Genomic DNA, 26860 nt, shown 5'->3' with positions numbered 1-26860 from the left:
GACTAAGGAGGGGCGTGGTCTTCAGGAGGAGAGAGGCCTCCATTGGATGGGCGGTGGTACCGGGAGGGTGGGCGAGGTTCAGAGAGAGGCTGGGGATTCGGGGAGGGGGCGGAGTCTCGGGGAGTAGGTGGGCGGAGCCTTCGGGGATGAGGGACTGAACCCCAGGGGCGTGGTCTCAATGGGTAGGCGGAGCCTTCTGGAATGGACGTTTGCTCTGGAGGCGTGGTCTCCCGAAGGGGGCGTGGCCTTCATGGGGCGGGTGGGGCTCTGGGAGGGATGGACGGGGTTCCGAGAGGGGACGATGTCTTCGGGAGGGCTCGGATCCTAGGGGGCGTGGCCTCGGGGAGGTTGGAATGGCCTCGGAGTGGGCGTGGCTTGTATGGCACGGGCGTGGCCTCGTGTGATGGCCTCTTCGCGAGGTGGGCGCGACTTCTCAGGAGGAGCGGGCTCGTTGGGTTCCTCCTGTCGCAGCGGAAGTGCGCGCGGGTACGCGATGACGTCAGACGGCGGCCCCGGGGGCGGGGCGGCCTGGAGGGGCCGAGGCGAGCGGCGGGGCCATGGCGCATCGGTACCTGCTGCTGGCGCGGGGGAGCTGCCGGCTCCGGGGGCTGCCCGGGGCCCTGCTGCAACAGCTACTCTGTGGGAGGGGCCTGCTGCGGGCCAGGCCCTGCCTGGCGCAGGTGAGGGGCGGCCCGCGGGCCGGCAACCACCACTGTGGGGTTCCCTAGGGCTCCTCGCTGCGCCCGCGGCCTTCCCGGCGCGCCTTCGCCCTCTGTGGCGGGGTGGCACCTGCCTGCCCGGTGCCCCCCTGGTGGGATAGGGGCAGCCAGGCCCCGTGCGAGCACCCTCAGGGGCTGTGGGAGGCCTTCTCCAGCCTTTCTCCGAGGATGAGGCGGCACCTGGGAGCTGGCAGTGTGCCCCGCCGATGTGGCCCGGCGCACAGGGGGTTTTCCAGTGATGTCTTCAACTTAACCTAGCGTGTGGCGCGGTCGAGGTGCTGGAGGAAAGGGATGGCATCCATGGGGACTTAGACAGGCTCGGGAGGTGGCGTATGCAAACCTCATGAAGTTAAGCAAGTACAAGTGCAAAGTCTTCCGCCTAGGTCGGGGTACTTTCAAGCAGAAATACAGGCTGGGCAATGAGTGGGTTAAGAATAGTTCTGAAAGAGAAGGACTTGGAGGTGCTGGTGGATGAGAAGCTCAACGTGAGCCAGCAACATGTGCCTGCGGCACAGAAAGCCAGCTATATCCTGGGCTGCATCAAAAGCAGTGTGACCAACTCAAACCCTTCTATGATTCTATGGTAACTCTGTTGCTGTTTCAGAGTCGCAGTTCAGGCTAGGTGGGTTTGTGGCTGTCTGCACACAGTGTCTGTCCTGCAGCCTGAGCAGTTTGTTTGGGGGCTTGGGTTGTCAGTGAGTGCAATGTGCTGAAAAACAGAAGGCAGGTGATCGATTGTTTGCATTCTGGGATGGAATGGTGCAGTAGTGGTATGTTGCAGCATTAACTGCTGAATTGTGGTGGCACGGTGTTCTTTCTTAGTGAAGTGGTTTAGACTGTCAGCTGTTCTGTGTATTATCCTTGCTGTCAACCCTGTCTTATCAGAGGAATGACAAGCCTAGGCTGCTGTTTGGGAAAAGGGAGATCCTTAAGTCCTGCATTTTTCAGTGGCATCTTGGGCAGGTTGCTTCATTTTTCTGTAGCATACAGTGGAGAACAATTGCACCTTTATAGTTACGAAAATTATCACTGGAGTAGTGATAATTGTGCAATGAATATTCAAAAGGATCTTAGTAGCTTAGTCTGAAGTATTAATAATGGGTTTGGCTTTAATATTGAATTTGTGGTTATTATTAATTACAATAATAAATGAAAAGTTGTCAGCAGTACTGCTGATTTATCAGGAAGCTAATTCTTGTTTCTGTCAATAAAATTTAATGATTTCTTATTTGGAATAGAACAGAAAATATGAAGATAGCTTTGTCTTCACTCTAGTACTTGGGTGTGTGTATAGGTAGCAAAACAATTAATTTTATTTTTTTTATGAGAGATCAAAAAAAAAAGAGTAATGGCTTTTAGCGAAACAACTTAAGCAGCCTGCATGAAGTTGGATTTCTTTACCAGTTTTCTGTTCCCTTTTTAACATTAATTAATATTTTGATGGCTGATAAATAAATAAGACTTTTGGCTTCACTTTATTTTGTTTGATTTGGAATTTGTTGATGGATTAAACTGTAAACTTAACTTCCTTGAATTAACAGATTATTGATCTTTTGCTTACATAGCTAAATGAGTGGATTTTTCTGGTCTCGCTTTGTGTATCCTCGGTTTTAAAAGAATAGATTATGGCTACAATGTTTTTGTAAACTCAGTAGTTCTGCTTATTTAAAACTACCTATTATTATTTATATTATATTATTATATTATATTTATATATTATTTTTATTTATTTTTATTTATATTAAATATGTATTTAATATATATTTATATATTTAATATATAATATATAAATATTATATATATTTATAATTATATATTATATATATTTAATATTATAATATATAAATAATTATATATATTTAATATATATATTTATATATTAAATTTATTATATTTATTGTTGGAATAAACAATTATTTTATATTTAATTATATATTAATTATATATATTATATAATTATATTATATTTATATTTAATGTTGGAATCGCGGAGAAGGCATTTCTTTGATATTACAGGTCGTAGGTTTTTGTTATACTCTGGTGTAGTAACACTTTCATTGCATTTGTAAAACAGACTGTTGTGTGTTTCAGATTTGCTTATCTTAAACTTTTATTTTCAAAAATAGTCTTGATGTTTGGATGATTTTTTTTTTCTTGGGGTGGGGGGGAGGAGGGGAAACTGTCACAAGGTTTTCCTGGGAAAAAGAACAGTAGATAAGGGGTTTTTTTGCTTTACACACTCTTGACAGTTCTTCCACCTCTAACCGAGAGAAACTCGGCTTCATGGTACATAGCCCAGAGCAGCCACTGTAGTATTTAAGCATCCAGTCTAAATGTGCTTTGTTTGCTTTCCGTCTGCTTCAGTGGCTGTGCTTATATCAGCTAAGCTTGCTGTGGCATTCCGATTGCCAGCCAGCCCAGGGACAGGTCCTGTATCGTGATCAATGCAATCAGTTTTCATGCTGATTTACAGAGTCGAAAAAAAAAAAAAAACAAATCAAATCCAAGCGGTTGTTACCAGTGTAGTGTGGTTCCAACCTCTTGTGTGTTTGCAGAATGTTATGATGAAAGGAAGCTGCAGGTTTCAGGGGATTGACTCGCCTAGATATGTCGGTAGTGTAAAAGCACACTTCCCAGACTCGGTCAGGTGATTTACTGAATGTGCCATGCAGTGAGTTGCTCCCTTTTCTCACAAGACAAACCACTCAGTTCTGCATATTGACTTGACAGGTGACTGTGGATTTATTCATGAAATTTAGGATCTGTAGAAGGAATCCAGCAACAAGCCAGTTCCATTATTCAGGTCTGCTCCAAAGTTCTATCTACTTACCCCTCCTTCTCTCCCCACCCCTTCCCCAACCTGATTAAACTATAACTTAATTCTGTAATAAACCCATGCTGGCTGAGCTAAGCCGGGCAACTGGATTTAGCTTACTTCAACGTTTCTTTTAAATGCCACAGTGGCTTTATTTTAGTTGGAGCAAAGGTTTCTGAATATTCCTGCCTCTTTGCAAATGAAAAGTAATCTGAGCTTGCAGGATAAATAACTCTCAGATTTTTTTTTTGATGTAGGAGACCAGTGACACAGGAGAGAAGCCACTGTTGCTTGACATGTCTTTGGATTTCATCTATTGCTGCCATGTTTGCTGCTACAAATGAGTTGATCTGTGGCAAGCTCTTGTTTTACTGCCTACACAGATATGTCCCACTTGTGCTAAAGCTTCCTCTAGGAGCACAGACCTGTTGGAAGTCATAGTGTATCGGACCTAGTAGCTATTCTCTAGATTAGCTGCTCTCCAGCCTATCTGCACTGCACGTGCTTTTCATGGTCAGTAAGATGTCCTCTTGGATTTTCAGTATCAGACTTTATTCAAAGACATAGAGTGGCACAAAACATCAGCTGGATAGAGGAGCCTAAGAATTCTCAAGTTGACCTACAGTAAAAGGTGTAGACATTTCAGTGTTCCTCTTGGTTCTGGCAGGTGGAAGTAGGTAGCTGCTTGAAATAGGCTTAATGTATTTCATCATTTAATAAGGGGTGGAGGAGGAAGCAGCTCCAGGACAGAAGACTTCAGGAGAGTTAGAATTTAGTTAGTGATATGTCAGCATTTCTAGAGTACTCTTAGCTTGTAATCTACACTGGACTTTTGTAAGGCTCAGCTTGGCTGGGTGCTGGGCCTTGTCATTTAAACTATATATCACCTAAAAGGTTGGACCAGATGATCCTTGAGGTCCCTTCCAACCTGGAATTCTATGAATTTGATCAAAAAGAATGGGAGACTGAGCACCTCTATGGGGCAGAAGGGAATGGAGGTAGAAAGAAAGTCAACCTGTGGGGAAATCTTGATATTAATACTTTTTTTTTTTCCATGAGAAGCTTAGGAAAGGGGTTTTATCTAAAATACATCCTTCTTGAAGAAAGGGTGTTTGATTTCTCTGTAATAAAATCACAGTTTACTATGTTTTTAAGTATTCAGTTATGATACCACAAAATTCTTAAGAATTAGTCATTTTAAATGTTTTTATTTCCTTCATTGCACTTAAATGTCAAATAAAACTAAACAGCTTTAGAACAAGGTGTGATAGCCTTGGGTTTGTTGTGTTTTTATAACTGGTTCCTTACCTACATAAGAGTGTAGGTCTCCTTTTTGAATGAGTGTTCTTCCTCTGTGTTGGTTTCTTAGCTGGACGTAAGCATTGTCTGCCATATCCTGTTCTTTGGGATTTAAGCATGTATTTCATATTTAGGAGTTACAGGTTCTTAACTATTTGGGAGAAGCTGCAATGCTTTAACAAAACATAATTCAGTGCTGTGTGGGTCATGCTTGTACAAAAACTGTTGTACTTCAATGTCATTCATCTGGTGTTATGAAACATTTCACATAGCATCAGTGTGCAGGTAGTTAATGTTCATAGTTTGTAGTGTTTCATGCTTGATTTTTCTCTTTTAATAAAGAATGCTACATTTGCATGTAAAGTGAAACTGATTTTAACAAATAGAATAAAAAATTAATTGCTGTAGACATTACCCATCTGACTGACTTTTCCTTTTCCATTGTTACCTTGCACTCTGGTCCAGAGCAGTTACTATAAAGTCTGTGGTAAAGTTCCTGTTGTAATATCTGCCTTGTTGCAGTTCAGGATTACTAGAAAGCTTGAAGATTTTTATGGCACCTTCTTGTTGTTTTACATTTATTTTTTATCTTTCAGCTCCATGAAGAAGTTACCGCTGGAGTTACTACTGACAGAAGTACCGTTCTGGCAAGTGTCATCGCTGCTTGCAGAAGGCTTTTCTCTCAGCCTCCCAAAGGTGAGTATAACATTGATCAGTGAAGTGAAGCAAACTGCATTCCTTGTTGAGGACTGTACTTCTGTGCCATTTAGGTTTATTGTCTGTGGAGAAGGGAGTTCTTTTATTGACCAGCTGTTAATCTTGAATTGGAACATTGATTCATGTGATTTTAAGGAGCAATTAAAGAATGACTGTGGTTTGCTCAGCTTCATGCTATGCAGTGCAATTTTCTGTTATACTAAGCTTGTCTGTCTCTGGTTTAAAGGATAGCTTCACTTTAGGTTAATTAATATATTTGATATTTTCTGGTCAACAGTAGTAGATTTATTTATGGGAACCTAGTAGAGCTCTTCAGCAAAAAAACAAGAAAAAAAGCATTTTTGCAGTCTGTGTATTGCTAGCTGTTTTGCTGTTGTATACGTTCTGCTTGTGACTCCTAGAGTGTGATAACAGAATTGTGAACTAAAACACACTTATGGGCTCTTTAATTCTTTCTTAATAGGATTTGAAAAATATTTTCCCAATGGGAAGAAAGCCAATGGAACTAAAGGTGCAGCTGGAGAAACAAAAGGTACAAAAACCTGCTTGATTTCAGTTCTCTTTGTGGAATCTGTGTTCACTAGATTTTAGCATAACATAGTGGATTTGGGTTTTGGTGGGTTTTTTTTGTTTATTTTTCCGGAAAGATGTTTCTGCACCAGATTAGTTTAGAAGTGTGAAATGATGTGTTTTTATTAAATGTTATTTTGCATTTATATCTTCTGGAATAACATTTATTTTCTCGTATGCTTCTGTCAGAATGCTGTCCTTAATTCTTGTATTACTCTTTCGTATTAGTTGACATTAGTCATGCATTCAGAGTTTCTCTCTGTATATAGTTCTCAGCTTTTCCCAGAACCAGCTGAAATACCCATTTTGTTCTATGGAATAACCAGCATTGCCGTTCTGGGTGAGGATCCATAACCAGCTGTTTAGCCAGGACTAACCATGTAACCTGCTGCTTGAAAGAGGACTTAATAGTGACAGTGCTGTAAAGAGCCCTGTCTTTACAAGGAGGGGGGTGAATCTCTACATGATTAGCAATAATAATAGCCACTTCATCATATCAGACTTGCTGTCCTTAGAAGATGCATTATACAGGAGAGACAGTGACTTGGTGAGTCTCGTACAAGGTAATAGGAACAGCAGTGTTCTTTCCACTAGGCCTTGAATAGTAAAATCTAGTGTCATGCCTAGATGCCCAAACTACCAAGCTCTTGTGTGTTAGTGTTATGCTCTATTTTGCCCTTTTGAATATGTTGACATGACATTATGCTATACTGTGCAGGCACCTTGTGAGTTAGTCATGTCGAAGGATGATTAAGATGAACTCCTTGGCTGTAGTTGCCTGTTACTGTGCCATGCTTGTCTCTTGAATATTAAAAAGGATGCCAGCCTGTGATATTGATAAATCCTGTGCTTTAAGAGGATCGTAACATAACCGGAGGAGTGAATTACGGGAGAAGGAGATGTTATGTAAAGCTTGTGGTTTCTTTTTGTTTGGGTTTTTTTAATCAACAAACCAACCAATCCACCAGCACCCACACATCCCTAAACCCCAATAAAACCCTTGAAATAATCTTGCATGTCTTGAATTAATGTAGTAGGTGTCATGCAGTCTCTATGGTGGGTTTCTTTTATATTTGGGACATCTTTTAGTTCTTGGTGTCCAAGCATCATCTGTTGTACAATTGGCAAACCTCTCTCCTGATCATAGCTGTGCGAGATAGATTCTGTCTGCCAGTTAATTGACTAGGTATCTGTTTTTGTATAGAAAATGCAGTTTCTCACATCCTGTAATTACTGTAGCATTGCAAATGAGTTCATTTTTCAGAACAACTCTAACTTAACTAACAACTCTAAACTAGTAAAAATAGTGGAGATTAGTATAAGATGTAAAGATGTGGTTTTTTGCTGTGTTTTATTTTTGTTAGAAGCAAAGCAAGCTACCGCCCGACAGCCTAGTGGGACTAGTAGTGGAGGAGGTGGCAGTGGTGGGAAAAAAGGTGGCAAGAAAGAAGAAACTAACTGGTGGACCAGACTACAGAAGGTAATAAAGCTTTAACATTTCTTTATGGTACTAACTGCCTTGTCCCCATGAAATAACCTTGTGTGTGTTTTGTTTTTTAGGGCCGTATACTGATGTCCTAAACCCTCCTTAAGCATTCTGTGCCTAACTGTTTGATAGTAACTGGCTCTAGGTGGCTCCCTACTCAGTGCCTTTCATAAATAACTGTTTGTGGATACCTTCAGAAGTATCTAACCCTGGTTCAGGAGCAATTATGGAGTGTTAAGCTATAGGAGTATGGTTACTAGTGGTCAGTATTCTCAAAATGGACCCTCAGTCCTTTAAAGGCTTCATGCTTTGTTTCAGACTGTCAGTTTGTAAAACTTGCTGACCACACAACATTTGTTAAATGTGGTTTACAGTTAGCAGTCCCGACCTTAACGGAATACTTACGTAAGTTTTTTCTTTGGGAATCTGTATTTATCATCATTTACTTTAGCACAAAGATAGCATCTGGCAGTACAAGAGTATAGTTTTCTGATTTTACTTGGTAGGCATAATTTTTTCCCCATTCCTGAGTTTTTTTTTTTGGTTTTTTTTTCCCTCCTTTATTTTTGTAGATTTGGATGTAGTCCTGGGAGAGAGGAAAAGGGTCATATAAGAGATGGCAAAACTTTTTTTAATATAAGCATTTCATAGACCAAAGATTTAATTACAATTTGTAAAACAGTTAAGATTTTCTACTAATGCCATGATTCTTCAGAAGTTGCTGAAGTGTGTTCCTACAACAAAATACATCTGTGTCTGATATTCTCTGTGGTAACCTTGAGGGCAGGAGATAGCAAGCAAGTTCTAGTATTGATTTGTGGCTTCTATGTTCTTACTCGATTGCAGACTCTAAACCCCTTTTTTTCTCCATTTCCTAGGGTGACATTCCATGGGATGTCAGGGAGTTTCGGATGTATGTAGTAGGAAGTTCTTTTTTCTGGACGATGGTTGTATATTACTTTTTCTTCAGAGTCCCTGGAAGGGAGATCACCTGGAAAGACTTTGTCAATAACTACCTTTCTAAAGGAGTGGTGAGTACTGAGGGGAATCAAAATGGAAAATCATTGTGTTGCAAGTGTTCATTTCTGCTTCCCCGCTCATGCCTGTATTCCTGTATCTCTGGGTTGAGAACTGGCTCAGGAGTAACTTTTGAGGGAGAAGGGGATCAGCTTTCATCTTGATCAGCTCCTCGAGCTGATGTTCTGGATGGCCATATGAAGATTGGTGTCAGCTCAAGAGTGGAGAGGGAATGGGCAGCTCAGGACAGAACATTTTGGTTGAGTAGCTCGTGTTGATGCTAATTTGAAGAGGCAGGTTAACCACAGCCTCTCAGCGTATGGTCTTGTACAGGTAAGCTGACCATGGCTTAAGCAGACATGCAGGCTGCCCTTGGAAGAAACTTGCTTCTAACCTTAAACACTTGGACAAGTCTACCTCACTGAAAAAAAAAGTGTCCTGCTTGTTTCATGCCTTAGCAGAAGTGCAAACAGAAAGGTGGGAGTGGGGAATGGGAAAATCCATTCCAAGTACAGTAAATTGGCATAATTGTGTTGTAAAATAGCCTCCTCTCTTTTTCTCTTCTCCTTTCCTTCCTACTTGGAGCCACTACTGGAGCAATCAATTTTTATCATCAGTGTCCTGTCTCCCTGTAGAACTTGGCAGGTTTCCACACTTGGAGTAATACGTTGGTTCTGCCCTGAAGTTCAGGAGATCGAGTGTCTTACGCAGGCCTTTTCCACCTCTGGAGCCACTAGTTCTTGGCTGTGTTAGCTCCGTTTGTAGCTTTGCCTGCAGGTTAGGAAAACATTGGCTTGCTTCCTCTTCTAGGTTTCAGACCTGGGGTTTTATGTTAACAGCATGCTTCCTACCCCTCCATTACTTTGGGAAAGTGCTAAACAGGTTGTTTATTACCTTTCTTTGTCTTACTGATTTATTCAGAGCTGCTCTGTACACTTCTTCCTTCTGCCTAGATTGTGTCTTACAGTGCTGCTTTTGACAGTTATGTGTACATCTTGTAAAAAACTTACCGATTATATTTGTGGTGAAGCAGTAAGACAGTAGCTCAGTAAAAAGATTAGTTTAGCTGTCATAGTGAACGAAGCCTGAACCCTTCTTGCAGAAAAGCATTATGAAAAGGAGTTGTTGCACAAAATCAGGTCTCTTGGGCCTTTGTAAGATACAGTCTGTGTATTCAGATAAGCTGAATATGTAGCTATCAAATGCTGGGTTTTGCTGTAGTGGTGGCCAGTTAGTAGGGAGGAGATGTCAGCACAACCAATGTTACACACTTTTCAAAACATACATTCAGGGAGTTTTCTGTGAAGTCGGGCTAGATGTAGAGTGGCTTCTTGGCTCGTGTTTTGCTTCAGTTCTGCCAGAAATTGCCACATGTACTGAGTTCAGGAAGGCACCGTACTAGCCTGTGTATAGTTCAGGCCCAACTTGTAGAACCCATGCTAGTTTTAAATTCTTCGAAGATGCTTAATCCGGTTCTTTTATGGAAAGAAAAAATGGAAAGAAACTTCAGTTACCTTTTGAAGAGATCCTGTCAAATTCAAAAGACTAACTGTTGAGACTTTTGTCCAAAAAAAAAATGCTTGATAGTATATGTCTGTCAGCCTGCAGCTCAATTCTTGATTTTAGTTAATATGGTATCTGTTACCTCAAGTGAATTCTTCTGTATCTAATTGATGTTGTTGGGTTTAATATGGTAGCACAGGAAGCGTTTCATATTAGGGAAAGTGTTTGCAAGAGGAAATTGCGTTTTCCCTCATTCTCTTCAGTTTGATTGTTCTGGAAGCTGCTATAAGAATTTGGAGTTGAGATCTATTGCCTTTGACATATGATCATTGAGATAGTTAAGTTTGTTTAACTATTTCACTGTACTTGTGATTTGAGCCAAGGTACGCATTGGGTTTTTTTCCCTTGAAATAGGGTATGAGGTCATCCTTTCAATCTAAATTTTAATGTGCCTGTATTCCTTGCTTGCTGATCACCTACATGATTCTTCAAGCCATTCGTAACAGCAAATCGCAGATTGTGGAACCATCCTGATCTACAACATGCATTTTATTCTCCTTACTGGAAAAAAGAACGGTTTCATATTTGGTATGTGCAGCTCTTAGCTGTGATGGGAGTGCAGTGACACTACACTCTTAACACAAGTTTTGTTCTTTCTTCCCACAGGTGGACAGACTTGAAGTGGTGAACAAGCGCTTTGTTAGAGTGATCTTTGTTTCAGGAAAGTCCCCTCATGAATGGGTAAACGCTTTTAATACATGTACATGAGACATTAGTAACAGCAAAGTAATCTTTTTAGGTAAAGTCTGATGCAGGAAACTTAGTCTGGAGCCTCTTAATCTAAAACATGTTTTCTGCCTTACTGGTACTTGATCCTGCGTTGTATGTTTTTCACTTTACTGTATCAATTGTTTTGCCACAGGTATCTTAAAGCTCTAGCAGATCGTTCCTTTCCAGCACCATGCTCTTAATACAAAAATGCGAACAGGAAGAGTTGAGAAATTGCTGACTCTTCTGTATTTCTAAGTGCTCATTTCCATCTGCTAAGAAAATCCCAGACTTAATCATACGTAGTTTTGGATCTTTTTTGTTCCAGACTCCTTTATTTGAAAAACAAAAGAGCAGCTTTGTCAGGTTACCTCTTCCTGGGTGGCAGTTTTTTTAACTGATTTTCTGAAACAAGGTCTGCAAGACTCTCCAGGGTAAAGTGAAATCTGCAGCAATTACTTCATCAGTGGGTTTCAGTGTGAGTTATTTATACACCTACTCTTTAGCCCACATACCACCAGTTGCCTTAGTTTCCCAATCGGTTAATACTTAGGACTACTCTGTTTTTTCTCTTCTTCAGTATTGGAGTAAGTAGGGGCAAGTTGGGCAGGTCATGGGGCAAAAGGAGAGATTATTTTTTGAAAAAACAAATCAACACTAAACAAAAGTAACATATGGAGTATGGACTCCAGAAGTATAGAATTGCCTTTGTTAACCAGAAAAACTGAGGACTTCAGATGAAACAGTAAGTTTTATGGCTGCTGTGTTGCTGGTTCAGTGTCCTGTATTACTGTGACTGCATAGCTCCCTCCTAAAGATCTGTTTACCTACTCTCCTTCCACTTGTTTCTGTAGAAAATGCCAGTATTTCAGTCTGTTTCAAGTGCCCCAGAACTACTGGGCATATGGTTTCTGTAGAAGCAGTAAGAGGTACAGTATATTCAGGCTGGTAGGCCTTAGATTTTTTAGGTGCATTTTACTTCAGTTGCACCCTTTACAAGGCAACTTTTAAACTATATTTTAGTCTGCATCTGTTCTGAGAACTGCCTATGAATGTGTTAGAAGTTGGCTTGTAGTGGAGCTGAAATGAGACAGGGCACTTTGTGGTGATCTCTGCTTTTTTTTTATAGCAGTACGTCTGGTTTAATATTGGTAGTGTGGACACTTTTGAACGGAATCTTGAAACTGTGCAGCAAGATCTGGGAATAGAAGTGGAGAACAGATTGCCTGTAGTCTACTCAACAGAGAGCGATGGGTAAGAAGTTGCTTTAATAGAAGTCTCTTTGTAAAAATGCTTATCTTTACAAGTAGAAAACCAAAGCTGTAAGACATGCACCTTTATGCTTCGCTAGGTGGCAGTATTATCAGGAGAACAATTTTCTTGACTTTATTTTTGAATGTTAACTGTAAGAGGAGCTGTTCAGTATTTTGTGTAGAAATCCATATCCTCTTGTCCTAAATATAGCTTCCTATTACATAAATGTTTGTTTACCATTAGTCCTTCCTTCTTTTAAGCCCTTCCTCCAAGTGACTTAGCCTAGAGCAGGAGTCAGCCAGGCACAGCAGTAAGGCTCCAGAGATGGCACTCATGCAGATTTTTAGATGGACAAAATATGGCATAGAAGTACATCATATTGACTGAGATATAACAGGCACTGATTTCTGCCCTTAAATTCAGGAGAAGTCAAATGCTGTGGCCTTGGAAAAAGGCAAGAAATTTGTGATTTAAGTAAATTGCACTATCTTGCCTGTTAGCAGGAGCTGGAATCATGCTTTTAGTCTTCAAATTGGTTAAGAAGAATAGTACCATCATTGGATTTATGGCATTGTTGCCTCCACAGTAGGGAATAATGGCTCCAATAGTAGATTTGTATTCTTTATGTTAGTCTTATGTAGCTGAGTTTTATTGACCTGGTCTTTAGAAGAGATTAGATGTGGTTTTCTGAGTGGCTCAGAGTTGTAAGCTTTTGTCCCAAGAACTGATTTCTTTTTAATCCAAGTCAGCAGTTTGAAAATGATTCCTGCTGGTGCTTGTGAAATAGGTTTTGTACCATCAGGAAATTCGACTTGGGGTGTAGTTGCTCATATTACTAATGAAAAAAAGGCTCATTTGCTGCTTCTCTTGTGTTTTCATTCTTGATACTGTGGTGCGTGTTTCAGGTTTTGGGGCTGGAGGGGAAAGTTTTGTTTATTTCTGCAATGTGTTTTACCAGGCTGCTGCTGCTGCCTTTTTGTCTTGGTGATAACAGGAAAATCAATAGCCTTAGCTCTGGACCATCCTGCAACTTCAAATAGAGGTTTTCTGTTCTGTGTCCTTCTACAAACTGTCTCTGCCTCAGTTCTTTGTTTCTGTCTAACGGGGCATGCTCATATGGGTGGTCCATAAATAAATCTGTTGAGCCTTTATTTAAACAAAAGCAATGTGGTGCTTATGTGAAGAGCCTGCTTGTCAGCATGAGGATTTTCACAACAGACTGGGATATTAATATATGCTACAATTTCAGGCAGAACTTCTTTCCGAAATATAATCTTGGTCTTATTCCCTTAGGTCTTTCTCCATTTCCTTCTTGTTTTGATGTCTTAGCTTTCCTTCCCCACAGCTATAGGTTTTTGATTTGTTGATATTTTTTGGTTTTGATTACTTATTGCCCATTATCCTCCACTGCGTGCCCTCGAGCTTTCTAGCATAGCTCTGTACAGGACAGAAATCCTAACACTAACACAGTCTTCACTACTACAGTATCTTGAGCACTGCACTGATTTTTCTGTGGCAAGACCTTGAAGGAACGGCTCACAAGAGGTTCTGTCAACAGTCGGCAAAAAACAAAACGCTGAAAAGCACTACCATACTTATTTTGATAATTTAACTATTTGCATGAGCTAGTCCTTTGAATTTACCTTTGAAGGGCATAGAAAATGAGCTACTTCTCTTTACTACATAATACAGTTTTCCTCTGTAAAACTCATTGTCACTTGATGTGTTTGGTTTAAAAACAAGCAAAATATAACAAAACAAGCTCCAAAACTGTCACTTCTTAAACATCAAATGTAAAAATGTGTTAGCCTCTATGATTATTAATTTACATTTTCCCAGAGTCGTGATGGAAGGAGGATGGACAGTGAAAAATTAAATTCAGCTCTTCCTTTAATTATAGTTTTAAGAAACTTTTTGGCCTATTTGACCTCTGTAATTCAGAACCTTTATTATTTTTTTTTTTGTTATCAAATTTGTTTTGGTTATTTCCCCCTCTGAACAACTTGCAAAACTGTAAACTTTACAAGTTAATAGAACACCTGTCCTGAATTTGTTCAGGTTTGCTTATGATGGAACTGACGTTTTGTACGTGTTATATGCAGTAATGGATTTTTGTAATAAATGAAGTTTTCTGCTTTGTTTTTTTTCTCTACAGATCATTCCTCCTGAGTTTGCTGCCTACAATCCTGATTATTGGTTCTTTACTGTACACATTAAGAAGAGGTCCTGCAGGCTTAGGTCGAGCAGGGCGTGGAATGGGGGGACTCTTCAGTGTGGGTGAAACCACAGCCAAAGTCCTTAAGGATGAAATAGATGTTAAATTCAAAGACGTAGCTGGCTGTGAGGAGGCCAAATTGGAGATAATGGAGTTTGTAAACTTTCTGAAGAATCCCAAACAATATGAGGATCTGGGAGCAAAAATTCCAAAGGTAAGGCAATGACGACTTGGCAAATAGTGTTTTATTCTTTTGGTAGTCCTCAGTGTTCTAAATTGGGCTAGGAATGTTAGCATGTGCAATGCTATCCAGCTTCTTTCTTCTCAAAGTCAGAAAAAAAGAATAGGCATTAAGTGGCAACCATGTAATTGTGGTGCTGGAAGATTTGCCTTGTGGAGTACTTCATCTGTTCACATAGATCAGAAATGATACATAGCATGCATGTGTGCCATCGTTGTACATAGCTGTTACAGAGTTATTTGGCTGTGCTGTCGTGGGAGCTCATCTGATGACATACCTTATTTTTTTTAAATGTCAGTCAAAGAAAACACCATTCCTGTAAATTGGGATAAGACAGTGTGGTAATGTTGTAGCTAATTCTTTTTTTTCCTTTTGCTGGTTTAAATGAGAGATGACTCTTCGGATTGTTTCCTTGTGCAATTTTGACTGTGGTGGAAGAAGAGCCAGTGGACTCAACATCATAACATGTAGATCTTCTAAGTAAGATATTTTATAGGCTTATATTATGTTTCCTTCTATGAGGAAAATATACCTGTTTCTCTTGCAGGGGGCAATCCTGACAGGTCCTCCAGGTACTGGGAAAACACTTCTAGCTAAAGCTACAGCTGGAGAAGCTAACGTACCATTTATCACAGTCAATGGCTCGGAATTCTTAGAGATGTTTGTTGGCGTGGGTCCAGCTCGAGTAAGTCTTTGGCCTGCCTCTTTTGTTTTGATATTGGTTATTGGAAGGGTGTTGTCAAGTTTGGGGGAGGCAAACAGTCTGATTATAGCTGAAGTTCTTTCATATCTGCAGATTACTTACAAGTGAGTCATGGAATTGTTTGGTTGGAAAAGACCTTTGAGATCATTAAGTCTGATCATACCTGTCCACTACTAGACCATATTCCTGAGCATCTTATCTACCCATCTTCTAAACACCTCCAGGAATGGTGACTCAATCACATCTCTGGGCAGCCTGTTCCAGTGCCTGATAAACCTCTCAGTGAAGACATTTTTCCTAATATCTAATCTGAACCTCCCCTGGTGCAACTTGAGACAGTTTGCTCTCATCCTAGCATTAAGTGATGCCAGATGCTTGTCTAAACTCAAGAATCATATATGTACCTTTCATAAAAGGAATCAGTTCAGTATCGGGTTGTAGGCCCTCGGGACCTTAAGGGTTTACCTCTTTGGAGGACCTTATGAAAACAGAACTGAACTCTCCAAGCTCTGCTCTGAAGTAAATTTACTAGCTGTGTCGGAAATATGTAGCTCCTTTGATTCCTGCTGCAGGAATGTCTCCTCCTGCTCTAAATCATTTTGAAGAACTTTATTCTCTCTGTGGTGTCACATTCTTAGATATAAATAGTTGTCTGGGACACACAAAAGAGCTTCTCCTTGAAATAGGAGTCTTAGGGTCATGGAGCTAATAATTGATTTCTGGAGCTCAGGTGATGTAAATAAGGATATATAGTTATCTAACATTTTTTTGTGCACTTTTGCCTTAAAATAGCGCATTAAAAACATACTAAGTGGAGGGAGTTAGCTCTGTTCCAGTATATCCTTTTTTTTTAACTATTTTATTATTACAGCTACATTTCAAACATTTTGTTTTAAATCTATCTTCTCTTGCCTAGAAATTTGCTGACAAATATTTTTTTTAAACAAGTTAATGATAATATTTTAAAAATGAGGTGGATAACACAAAAGAATAAGGTTCCTCATAATGTCCAAAATTTATACTGCATTTCCAACAGCTCATACCTTCACCAAACTCCAACCATCTTGTCTTAAGCCTTAAAAAGTGTCCTGCAAGGTGACATACTTTTGGACGACTAAGATTTGCTTGTTGCTAAGTCTGCAGACAGACTTAAGGAGCGTACCATAGTTTTTAATGATGTTCTAAGAGTGATTCTACTAGCATGAAATGGAAATGCTCTAGGGACTTGATTAGAATTTGGAATTTGACAAGAGAACGGCTCTTAGCAGATACATGTGGATTTATGTCCTGTGAAAACTCACAGGAAAACTCATTTTGACTAAGTCCTGTAAAGCCATGAAAAACTGTTGCTTTCTTGTGTCTAGTTGTGTGAGATAAACTCCTCAAGATCTGGTCCTTAGTTTCTCACAGCTGTGCATGCACGTGCCTCTTGTAAGCTTAGGTCTCTCTTCATGGTCTTTTGCTGGACTCCTCCCAGTAACATAGGTGGGAAAAGATAAGTGAAGGCACGTAGTTTTGGGCCTTCGGAAGAGGGAAGTGCAGTGGGAGACACATGGAGGTAGACACAGAGCTTGGAACTGAGAATAAGAGGAGCTGTTCAGAAAGTTAAAAGTAGAGGCTAATTGGGAGTGGAGGCTACAATGAAAATGCCAATAAAAACTGGAAATGTGTAAGGGAATTAGCAAAAGGGGATGCTATAGGGAAGAGAGGGTGTAGGCAGAGAGTGAGGAAATGGGTGCAGAAACGGATAACAGGGTAAAAAACATGAATAGTGACTGAAAAAAGTGACTGCTTGAAAGTCAGAAGGTATGAAAATATTGATTATGGATGCAAGATGAGTGGGAGGGGCAAAAGGGAGCATGCAGTGTAGAACAACTTCACCGAGTATAGCAAGAAAGGAAACTGATCCATATCCTCTGGGAAAGTATCCTGAAATATAATGATATCCTGAAATAATAATGGTATTTGGAAAATACATTGTTGTTAGTTGTCCGTACATACCTGAAATGCCTTAAAGCAAAGTGACTTAACCTTTTTCTTCTGGTCTAAGCAGATGATTATCAGCTTGCACTGCTGAGTGGAATCTGTTGACATGACAGTTGCTGCTTTGGCTATGAATCAAGGTTTAAACTCAGTTGATAATTTCTGATGCCTGTAGAAAACCACATGAAAGAGTGTTTTAGTTTCATTTCCTATGAATTTAGTAAATAGGACAGATGTTAATGATGCTAAATTGATTATTTGTAAATTAGGATGTGCTAGAATTAAAACTGCTAATGCAGCCTTGGTTCCTTTGTGATATTTGGGGGTTTTAGTGTATATGCATTATGATAATTTTTAGTTCCATTTGGTCTGAAAAATAGTTATATATTTCTGGATATCTCTCTCTTTCCAACCAAAAGATAGTTCAGCTTGAGCATCTGACAGTTTTTCTTTATCATGTTCATTTGTGCTTTATTCATTGTGTTTTTTTCAAATTCTGTTTATGAATCAGAATGACTTTCTGTGGTAGAGCATGTTGTCCAAAATTTGTATCTCTTCATATCTGCTGTACATTGTTTGTCATCAGAGGGGCCTTCTTTAATTGCGCCTCTCGCATGACAAAGTAGTAAAGCTTTGAGCTGTATGTAATTCCCACTTGGGGCAGAATTCTTCCCTAGTTTATTTCCTGTTTGCTCCAGTTCGACTCCTCAGTTGTAGATCTGATAACTTGCTGAACTGGTTTTAATGAGGTCCTTCAAATATGTTTGCAAGCAGAGGAAGATTGTAATGTTGCATCTGAAAGTCAATCACATTGTGCTTTTACTACTGCAGTAGAATTTGATAGGTAATATCGTATTTTAAATCTGAAAGTCTAAAAAAAATGTTCAGCTATTTGCTCATGTCTTGGCCATTTTTTCCGACTTCTAGAAGTTCATTTACTTTCTGAATAAATATTTGCAGTTGTAGTGAGACTGTTACTGGTGTACCCCCTCCCCTCATTCACCCGCTAGCTCTGAACAGTTACAAGCCATTCTGATACATATTCTGTTCTCCTACTCAGGTTAGAGACTTATTTGCTCTTGCTCGTAAAAATGCCCCGTGCATTCTCTTCATTGATGAAATAGATGCAGTAGGAAGGAAGAGAGGAAGGGGCAACTTTGGAGGACAAAGTGAACAAGAGAACACACTCAATCAGCTTCTAGTAGAGATGGATGGTAAGTATTTCACATCTAATACTACATTATAATAGCAAGGATAAGGGGAAGAACTAATAGGCTCATTCAGACCTGTTAATCAGGATTTTGGTTGTAGCTTAAATATAAATTGAATTAGTTTCCTTGCTTCCTAAAATGAAGATGGTGACTCATTTTGCTGCAGCCTGTTTTGCTAAAATTCATTCAGAAAAAAAAGCGTCATTCTGCTTTGATAACTTTGTCATAGTTGAATAGGCCAAAAAACAGTTCTTTGCATGAGACCAGTCTGTCTGTTTGAAAAAAAAAAAAAAAAAACCAAAAAAACCACCAAACAGCTTACCATGCTGATTCTGCAGTTTCCTGAGCAGTTAATCTATTATTGCATTTTGAAGATAAAGTAGGATTTGATATAGTACTTCACAAAGCAGGCCCAAGGCCATTTTTTTGCTTGTTATGAAAAGCTCGACAATGCTGTAACAAACAGAAGTATTTTCAGCTTTAAGGTCGTTTGTTTGAACTGTCATTTCTGATGTGGCCCTGTAAAGTGGACAATCTTGTTATTTCTGTTCTATTTTTTCCTTGGAAATTATACTTGCATATATTTCTCTTTATTATATTACTTCAACAGGATTTAATACGACCACAAATGTAGTGATTCTGGCAGGTACTAACAGGCCAGATATTTTAGACCCTGCTCTAATGAGACCAGGACGCTTTGACAGACAGATTTACATTGGTAAGTTTTATCTGCAGCTCTATTCACTTATGTGTTTGTAGAATACCCCTGAAATCACTGCAGCTCTTCACATATGTAACTGCTTTGCATGCATTCAATTAGAATATATGTTAGAATACATGTATATATTAATATAGGTGAAAAGTGAAGGCATACTTTTTTTTAATCTTAAAGGACCTCCAGATATAAAGGGAAGAGCATCTATTTTCAAAGTTCACCTTAGACCTCTGAAATTAGACACCATCTTAAATAAAGATAACCTGGCAAGAAAACTTGCATCACTAACACCTGGTTTTTCTGGTAAGTGCCTCCTAAAACTGCTATTCTTCTGCATTTACTATAGAAGCTGTAAATATTTTATTTCCCTACTACTGGTTTTCTTGTATCTGATCTTTTTATTTGCTGGTACAGCATGAAATTCTCTTTCATAGAATAATAAAATGGTTCGAGTTGGAAGGGACCTTAAAGATCATCTAGTTCCAACTCCCCTGCCGTGGGCAGGGACACCTCCCACGAGATCAGGCTGCGCTTTGTCTGCTCAAATAAGTAGGAGATGTCTAAGAGTTTTAAGTTTTGTCTGCCTCAGTCAGGATGACATCCCAAATGGCAGTTGTTTTCAGCACGAGCAATGCAGAGAGTTCTCATTGCTATAACTCCTGTGTGTGTTTTTCTTTTTAATACATTTGTTGGATTCTTTGAATGCTACTAGAGAGGACCTGGATTTGTTTTGTGGACTTTGTGTGAACATTCTGTAGGGTCTTTCTGTGTCTGGGTGTAAAAACTTCTCCCTGGAAAATGTATTGTGACCTGATGTTGAATAAGGAATGGATGTAAGAACTTTCATTGCTGGCTTGTAATTTAATCCGTTTAAAATCTGTCTTGACTGGTAGCTGAGTTCTTGACTGTTTTCATAGTCTGTATAAAACTGTTTTTCTGAGGTCTGATTGTCAACATTTCTGACAATCGCAGTGGTGATGTTTAAGCTAAGTTATCTTAGTAGCATTACTGCAAATAATGTTAACAAGAAGTAGAATCATAGAGTCTTGAAGCCAGGAACGTTGAAGGATATCCTCTAGAGATACATCAAAGTCAAAGCTATACTGGACTCATATGTAGGAAATTTATTCTGCTAAATTTATTGTTAGTCTTAAGTATAGTCTGTTGCAGACAGAAAACTTATAGAAAATAGGATTTATTAAACAAATACTTCATTAGGTATCAAGTTCAGTTTGGTAGCTGTCTACCTAAGAGAAAAATCCTAATGCCTATAACTGTAATACATGTATTTCAATATCCCTTGAAGAATTATGCTATATGTAATGAACTGTTTCAGAGAGCGTTACCTTTAATTTTCAAGCTGTGTGAGAATCTATAGAAATCTAATTCTAGATAAAGTTATCTTTATGCTAGACTGAGAGAAAGTTGTTGAAAATCATCAGTAATTCCTGCCTTCTCTGTTCGTAGGTGCTGATATTGCTAATGTTTGTAATGAAGCTGCTTTAATTGCTGCAAGGCATCTCTCGGATGCTATAAATCAAAAGCATTTTGAGCAAGCAATTGAAAGAGTTATTGGAGGTAGGTGAATTGCATCAGTTGTTTGTAAAAAATTGTAATATGACAGGTAACTTCCTTTTCTTTCATATAGAAAGCACACTTTGGATCTTTCTCTTGTTCTTCAAGGTTGTGTATTTTTTCCTCTCAGCACACTTGAGGTTTAGGAAATAAGCATCCTGTCTATATTGTTGATGTCTGTAATGGAGAAAACGGTAGGGAGAGAGACTTCATCAGGATGCTTTTCTAATTTTCTGAGTATCTGTTTGGATTTAGCAGTGTTTTTAACTGTTCTTAGCCTGGAATAGTTTAGGTAGGAAGCAATGTGTTTTTTAAATTGCAAATGTATTATTTTAACATTTGAATCTTCTTAAGAAATTATGGTTTGAAACTAGAAAATCTAATCATGGTAAAGGTTACAGTAAAACCTGGAAGATGCAGATTTCTACAACTTACAGGTTTTGGGATTGGGGTTTTTGGTGGGGTTTTTTGTTTTTTTTTTTAATAACTCTTTCAGTAGATTGTTTACCTGGTATCTGAGTATTGCTCACCATCTTTCTAAATGAGATCAGGGCTTTCAGTGGAGAAATGCATGTCTGAAACTATTAATCAAATTTATTTTATAAAGGTTTGGAAAAGAAAACTCAAGTACTGCAGCCGGAGGAGAAAAAGACAGTAGCATATCATGAGGCAGGACATGCAGTTGCAGGATGGTTTTTGGAACATGCCGACCCTCTCTTAAAGGTAAAGGAAACTAATATGAACAGCATATTCAATAGCAGCATGGACAGCTTCTTTTTATCTTCTTCATACTTCCTCTTCATGTCATTGCCCCCACAATGTTGAGAGGATATTAAAATATGCAATCTTGCAAAAGACAGTGTAAGCATATACTTTTTTTTTTTGTTCATTTATAGTAGTTTTCTTAACTGTTCCTGACTTAGCTGAACTCAGTTTGTATTTATATTTGTAATATAAATGTCCTTGGAAAGTGAAAGGAACATAACCTTCCCATGAGTCTGCCTATCTTGATAACTGCTTTTTCTGTGAGGCTTTTAGTACAGATCGGGAGTTTAACTTAATCTTACCAGGTTATGCAGGTATTTATAAAAATGATCATGTAGAAGCTGATTTTAGTTTTAATTTGCTTTTTGGATGCACAACTTGACAAGTCAAAGATAAAGGAAGAAGCACCCTGCATCCTAAACTTGCTTTAATGTTCATACTTTTGCTTGGCTATGTTCTTAACCTCATCTGACTTTGAAGCTTAAAATCCATCTTGTACCATTTACTCCTAGAAGGAAGGACAGAAGTAAACATGGAAACTCCTCCAACTACTCAGAACACTAAAGATGTAGAAATGCTATGTCTGTTAAAAAATACTTAAAGCCAAATACATAACTCCAAAAGAATTGTAGATTTTCACTGAAGTATTTTAAAAATAACATATAGTCTTTGGAAAAGATATGATGGAGGTCTTACCTTTCTTTTCCAGATATTCTAGTAGCTGTCATCCCAGTTTAGAGCTAGCCAGGGCTTTTGAGGATAAGTTACAATGAGGGCAAAGCGGTAAACAGAAATAATGTCTGACTTAAACTTTGAGAATGAGTATGGTATAGGTTGTTGTGTTAAAAATTAAGTCAAACCAAAGAATGCTTTTTTTTTCACAGTATTTTGTTCTAGCATTCTGGTAATTTTGATTGTAGGTATCTATCATCCCACGTGGTAAAGGACTGGGTTACGCTCAGTATTTACCCAAAGAACAGTATCTTTATACCAAAGAGCAACTACTTGACAGAATGTGCATGACTCTGGGAGGGCGTGTATCTGAGCAAATCTTCTTTGGAAGAATTACAACTGGTGCCCAAGATGACTTGAAGAAGGTGACCCAGAGTGCATATGCTCAGGTATGTGCAGGGGGTGAGGTTTCTTACCATTTTCCTTATCTATTACCTAGCACAAATATTTTGAGAGGATGCCATTTGAACGGGTCTCTCCCTTAAAAATCTAGTTTAAAAAATACTATATGACTAAAGCATTCTGCTGTTGCTTGTAGAGATACTGATGACTTGAGTATTTTATTGTAGTCTTACCACAGGAGTCCATGCATTTGGCTTTGACTATCTTGTATCTGCCTGGAGGAACATATATGCTGCAGTTGGATTCTAATACGTGTGGAAACTGTATGCTTTTACAATAGGATTTAGTGCTCAGAGTTGATAATCTGATCCTACTTTTACAATTGCCCAGTTTGAAGACCTAATTTGGATTCACATGTGTAACTAAATCCGGAAAACCTTGTATTTAAGCAGTATTTGCTGTCAGTTAATGCTACTGAAATTAGTTTTGGTTTGTACCTTATTAACTAATGTAGATGAGTAATTTGAAGTCTTATTGATGTAATGACTCACCTAAGCATAGCCATGTGCTGCACAGGGGTGCTTTATTCAATTTCCTGAATCAACACAAAAGCTGTTGTTTTAGAAGACACTCACAAAGTGAAAAAGAGACATTTTAGAGTACACTTCTCTTCCCCTGCACGCTACTTACCCCACACCCACTCACTAGTCTATGGTGTGCTGCTTTTTACCCCAGTTCTGGAAGCAAATGTGTAGTGAATTGCTGTTGATGTTATTTTTGGGGGACCTTTGGTGACTCTTGTTCAATTTTAAATGAAAAAATATTGAAGTATAGACTTCTGTTCATGTTAACCAGACATTGTCTCTAGAGAGAACTCGGGGCTTAAATAAAGTACCAAACATTTCTCAAGGAAGCAGGTTAAGATTCTTGGTTCTAATGCTGAGATCTTTTTGAATTCTGAATATTCTTTGTCTTACCTATACTTGTCTTGCAAGGCCAAGTAGAGAAATGCCACTTCAGTAACAGTCAAATTGATAGTGGCCATGAAGTGAATAGATCAGCAGCAGTCTGAACTTATTTCTCTGCCTGTGCTGGAGTTAAGTGCAACTTAAAACACCTGTATTTGGCAACCAGAGGAGTTAATATTCAGTAATGAGTAAAGAAAGATAAGAATCATTTTCAGCCTTGTAGGAAGGTGTCTTGGGATGAAGTTGAAGTATAGAATATGATTTTTATATGTGATAGGACGAAATTTGCAAGGCTGTCTACTTTAATCCTTAAGTTAACTTAGAGCGTATTCCACTCACCCATACAGATATTTTAGAAGTATTTTGAATTGGAAAAGTGCTTCTATTTCTGGTAAAGGAAAAGAGTTTTAGTACATAAGGGGAAGGCTGAAGTGTTTTTTCAGTAATATTAAACAGCTAAGCATTATGTACATTATGAGTAACCACCTTTAAATGGTGGTATTTGGGTGTTTCAGTTTAGTAATCAGAATAAGTGAAAATCAACTAAGGTAGTTTAGCTTAGGTAGACTTGAGTTTGCAGGGGAGGGTTGGCTTTAGAGGAAAAGATTAGATCATAGTGAAATGACTTCTTCCTTTCAGTTTTGTTTACCAAATTTTACATCAACATTGCCTAAAATCTTAGTCTCTCTGTGGCTGGATTTATTCTTTTTTTATTTTTTTCCTTTTTTTCTTCAGATTGTTCAGTTTGGTATGAATGAAAAAGTAGGGCAGATTTCCTTTGACCTCCCTCGTCAAGGAGACATGGTGTTAGAGAAACCTTACAGTGAGGCAACTGCCAGATTGATAGATGAGGAAGTACGGTCGCTTATTAACATTGCTTATGAAAGGACATTAAGTCTTCTGACTGAGAAGAAAGCAGAAGTGGAGAAGGTGAGCATTGTAATATTTTTAGCCGCCAAGTTCCAGCTGGTGAGCTGGAATCTGAATTGAACCAAATAGAAGAAAAATAGTGACTGTATATAAGGAAGTTTGCTCAAAAAATGTTCAATGTAATCTTGAGTGTGTTTCACAAGACTTAAATAAGTAAATAGAAATCTCTTTTTGTGTTGGAACACATCTGAGGTTCTCATGTGATTCAACGTCCCTCTCCCTTTATATGGTCAGTATTCATTTGCAGAGTTGGAAGGAAGAGTCTGTCTACAAAAATAGGCTTTAGTAGATGTACTAGACAAGCACAAAACTTAAACCCAAACGTGGCATACTAAAATTCCAATTCACGAGGCTAAAAATCTCTCTACGAGAAGCAATGTATAACTTCCTTTCACTGAATTCCTTTTGAATGTTAAATAAGAACGATCTTTCTACCATCTTCCTTCTGTGCCCTTTCACTGCTTGTGGTCTGCCTCAGTGCAGCTACCCCTTGTGCGTATTCTCTTCCTTGAGGCCAGAAAGGATAATCTTCCAGGATAGGCATCTGAAAGGTTTGCTGACAAGAAGACAAGTTTGCGTGGATTCAGTAAATAAATGGTGGTGTAGTAGGTGACCATCCCAAAAAAGATCACTTGGTATGGTTTGTGCTGAACAATGCACTCACTGACTCAATGTTGCAAACTACACTTGTACAATATTGTACACTTTAGTATTTTAGGGAGCTTGTTAACTTGTAACATAACAGCAGCCCTACCTAACCATCTGGTCTGAAAGGAAGCTTGTCTTCATCTATAGCTTAAGGTCTTCCTTCAGGAGCAAAAGATTGCTGTTCTGAACAGCAGCAGCAACGGTGGCCCATAGGGAGGGCACTTTGCCAAACCATAAAAGTACAATTAAAAAATGGTATTTTTGCTACCTAAATGCTTACAGGGGAGAAAATTCATTTATTAAGGGAACTCTGAGCTACCTGATTTTTTCTATCAAAATTAATCAGTGCTGAATTTGGTCCCAAACTACCTTAAACTCTTCCAAAGAATAGAGCCAACTTAGGTATTTTATATGCGATAAATGTGACTTTTTTTTTTTGTGACTTATTATTATATGTGATACATGTGATAGATGTGATTTACTGCTGTTCCAGGTTGCCCTACGACTACTGGAGAAAGAAGTGCTTGATAAAAGTGATATGGTAGACTTGCTTGGCCCAAGACCATTTGCAGAAAAGTCTACTTATGAAGAATTTGTTGAAGGGACGGGAAGTTTGGATGAGGATACTTCGTTACCAGAAGGCCTTAAAGACTGGAACAAAGAGCGTGAAAAAGAGAAAGAGGAGACAACGGATGAACAGGCTGCTAGGCAGATCACAGGAGGGCTGCCATTTTAACTGCAAAGTGTGTGGTGATGTTGACTTGCACTCTGGAAGAGAAACAAGCTCTCACCTAGTTTGTACTTCAAAACAAAAAAAATATTTATTCAACCAAACTGTATTAGGGATGGGTGGAAGAGTGACCTCTCATGATGCTCCCAATTTACATATGTGATATCATCAGTTCACTGGTAAAAGATGATCATCTTCCATTTGTCAACTGAAGAAACACATTGGATTTGAGCTGCAGTGGAATGCCAGAACTGAGCCTCTCAAACTTTGAAAGAGTTCAGATTCACGCACAACCTTTGTAGCATTGGTCTCTTTTTTTTTTTCCCTCTTACACGTATCTAAGCTAACAAAAATTAGCGTTTTGATTATTCTTCTGAACTATACCTGTATGTGACCTGTTTCCAAAAAAAAAAAATCATCCAAAATGCATTGTTGAATGCCTAGCCAAAAGTCTGGTCTTACAAAAAGCCCTAGCTTAGCGAAACTATCAGCTCTTTCATCTGACCCTTTTCCCCTCCACCATTTTTTTTGATTTTTAAAGTGTTTGTCTACAGAGAACGGCCATGTAAGTTGACAGTGGAACTGGACACCCACTTAAACATCTTTAAAGCTACTCATGGTTCAGTGTCTTTAAGTCTGAAACTTCATTTGGCTCCTGCAGTTTTATTCGTCAGTTTTTTACAGAGTTCTGTAAGATATTGAACATATGAATGTGTTGTGTAAATACAGTTTGAGTCAATAAAATCAGTACTTTTCTGAACAAAGCTTGTCCTTTTTTTTATTGGTTTCTTGGTATGGGATTCAGACCAATGCAGAACTTCCTCTTGGGCATCCTTTTGTTCAAGTAGCAAGATTGGACTCACAATACCAAGACCAGTAGCCAATCCAAAGATGCTAAATCAGATTGACAGTTTCATATTGGTTTGCTTAACCTAAAGATACTTTGTTTCCTCC

At 38.9% G+C, this 26860-nt stretch overlaps 1 protein-coding gene across 2 annotated transcripts; it reads left to right on the top strand.

Moving 5' to 3' along the window:
* Positions 1-501: 501 nt before the first annotated feature.
* AFG3L2 (AFG3 like matrix AAA peptidase subunit 2) lies at positions 502-26670 on the top strand. 2 transcript variants are annotated; one of them, XM_054058913.1, is made up of 17 exons: positions 502-680; positions 5430-5529; positions 6014-6082; positions 7485-7600; positions 8485-8637; positions 10793-10867; positions 12027-12148; positions 14304-14577; positions 15152-15289; positions 18351-18504; positions 19112-19219; positions 19394-19519; positions 20684-20794; positions 21399-21514; positions 22477-22677; positions 24334-24528; positions 25670-26670. In XM_054058913.1, exons 1-17 carry the CDS (start codon positions 558-560, stop codon positions 25910-25912), a joined length of 2424 nt encoding a protein of 807 aa, XP_053914888.1. In that variant the 5' UTR covers positions 502-557; the 3' UTR covers positions 25913-26670. The 2 variants fall into 2 exon arrangements, with proteins under 2 accessions (XP_053914888.1, XP_053914887.1); XM_054058912.1 differs by having other exon boundaries at positions 12024-12148.
* The last annotated feature ends 190 nt before the right edge of the window (positions 26671-26860 follow it).

This window comes from Cuculus canorus, chromosome 2 (assembly GCF_017976375.1).
Source record: "Cuculus canorus isolate bCucCan1 chromosome 2, bCucCan1.pri, whole genome shotgun sequence".
Taxonomy (NCBI): domain Eukaryota; kingdom Metazoa; phylum Chordata; class Aves; order Cuculiformes; family Cuculidae; genus Cuculus; species Cuculus canorus.
This window is presented reverse-complemented; position numbering and strand designations above follow the sequence as displayed.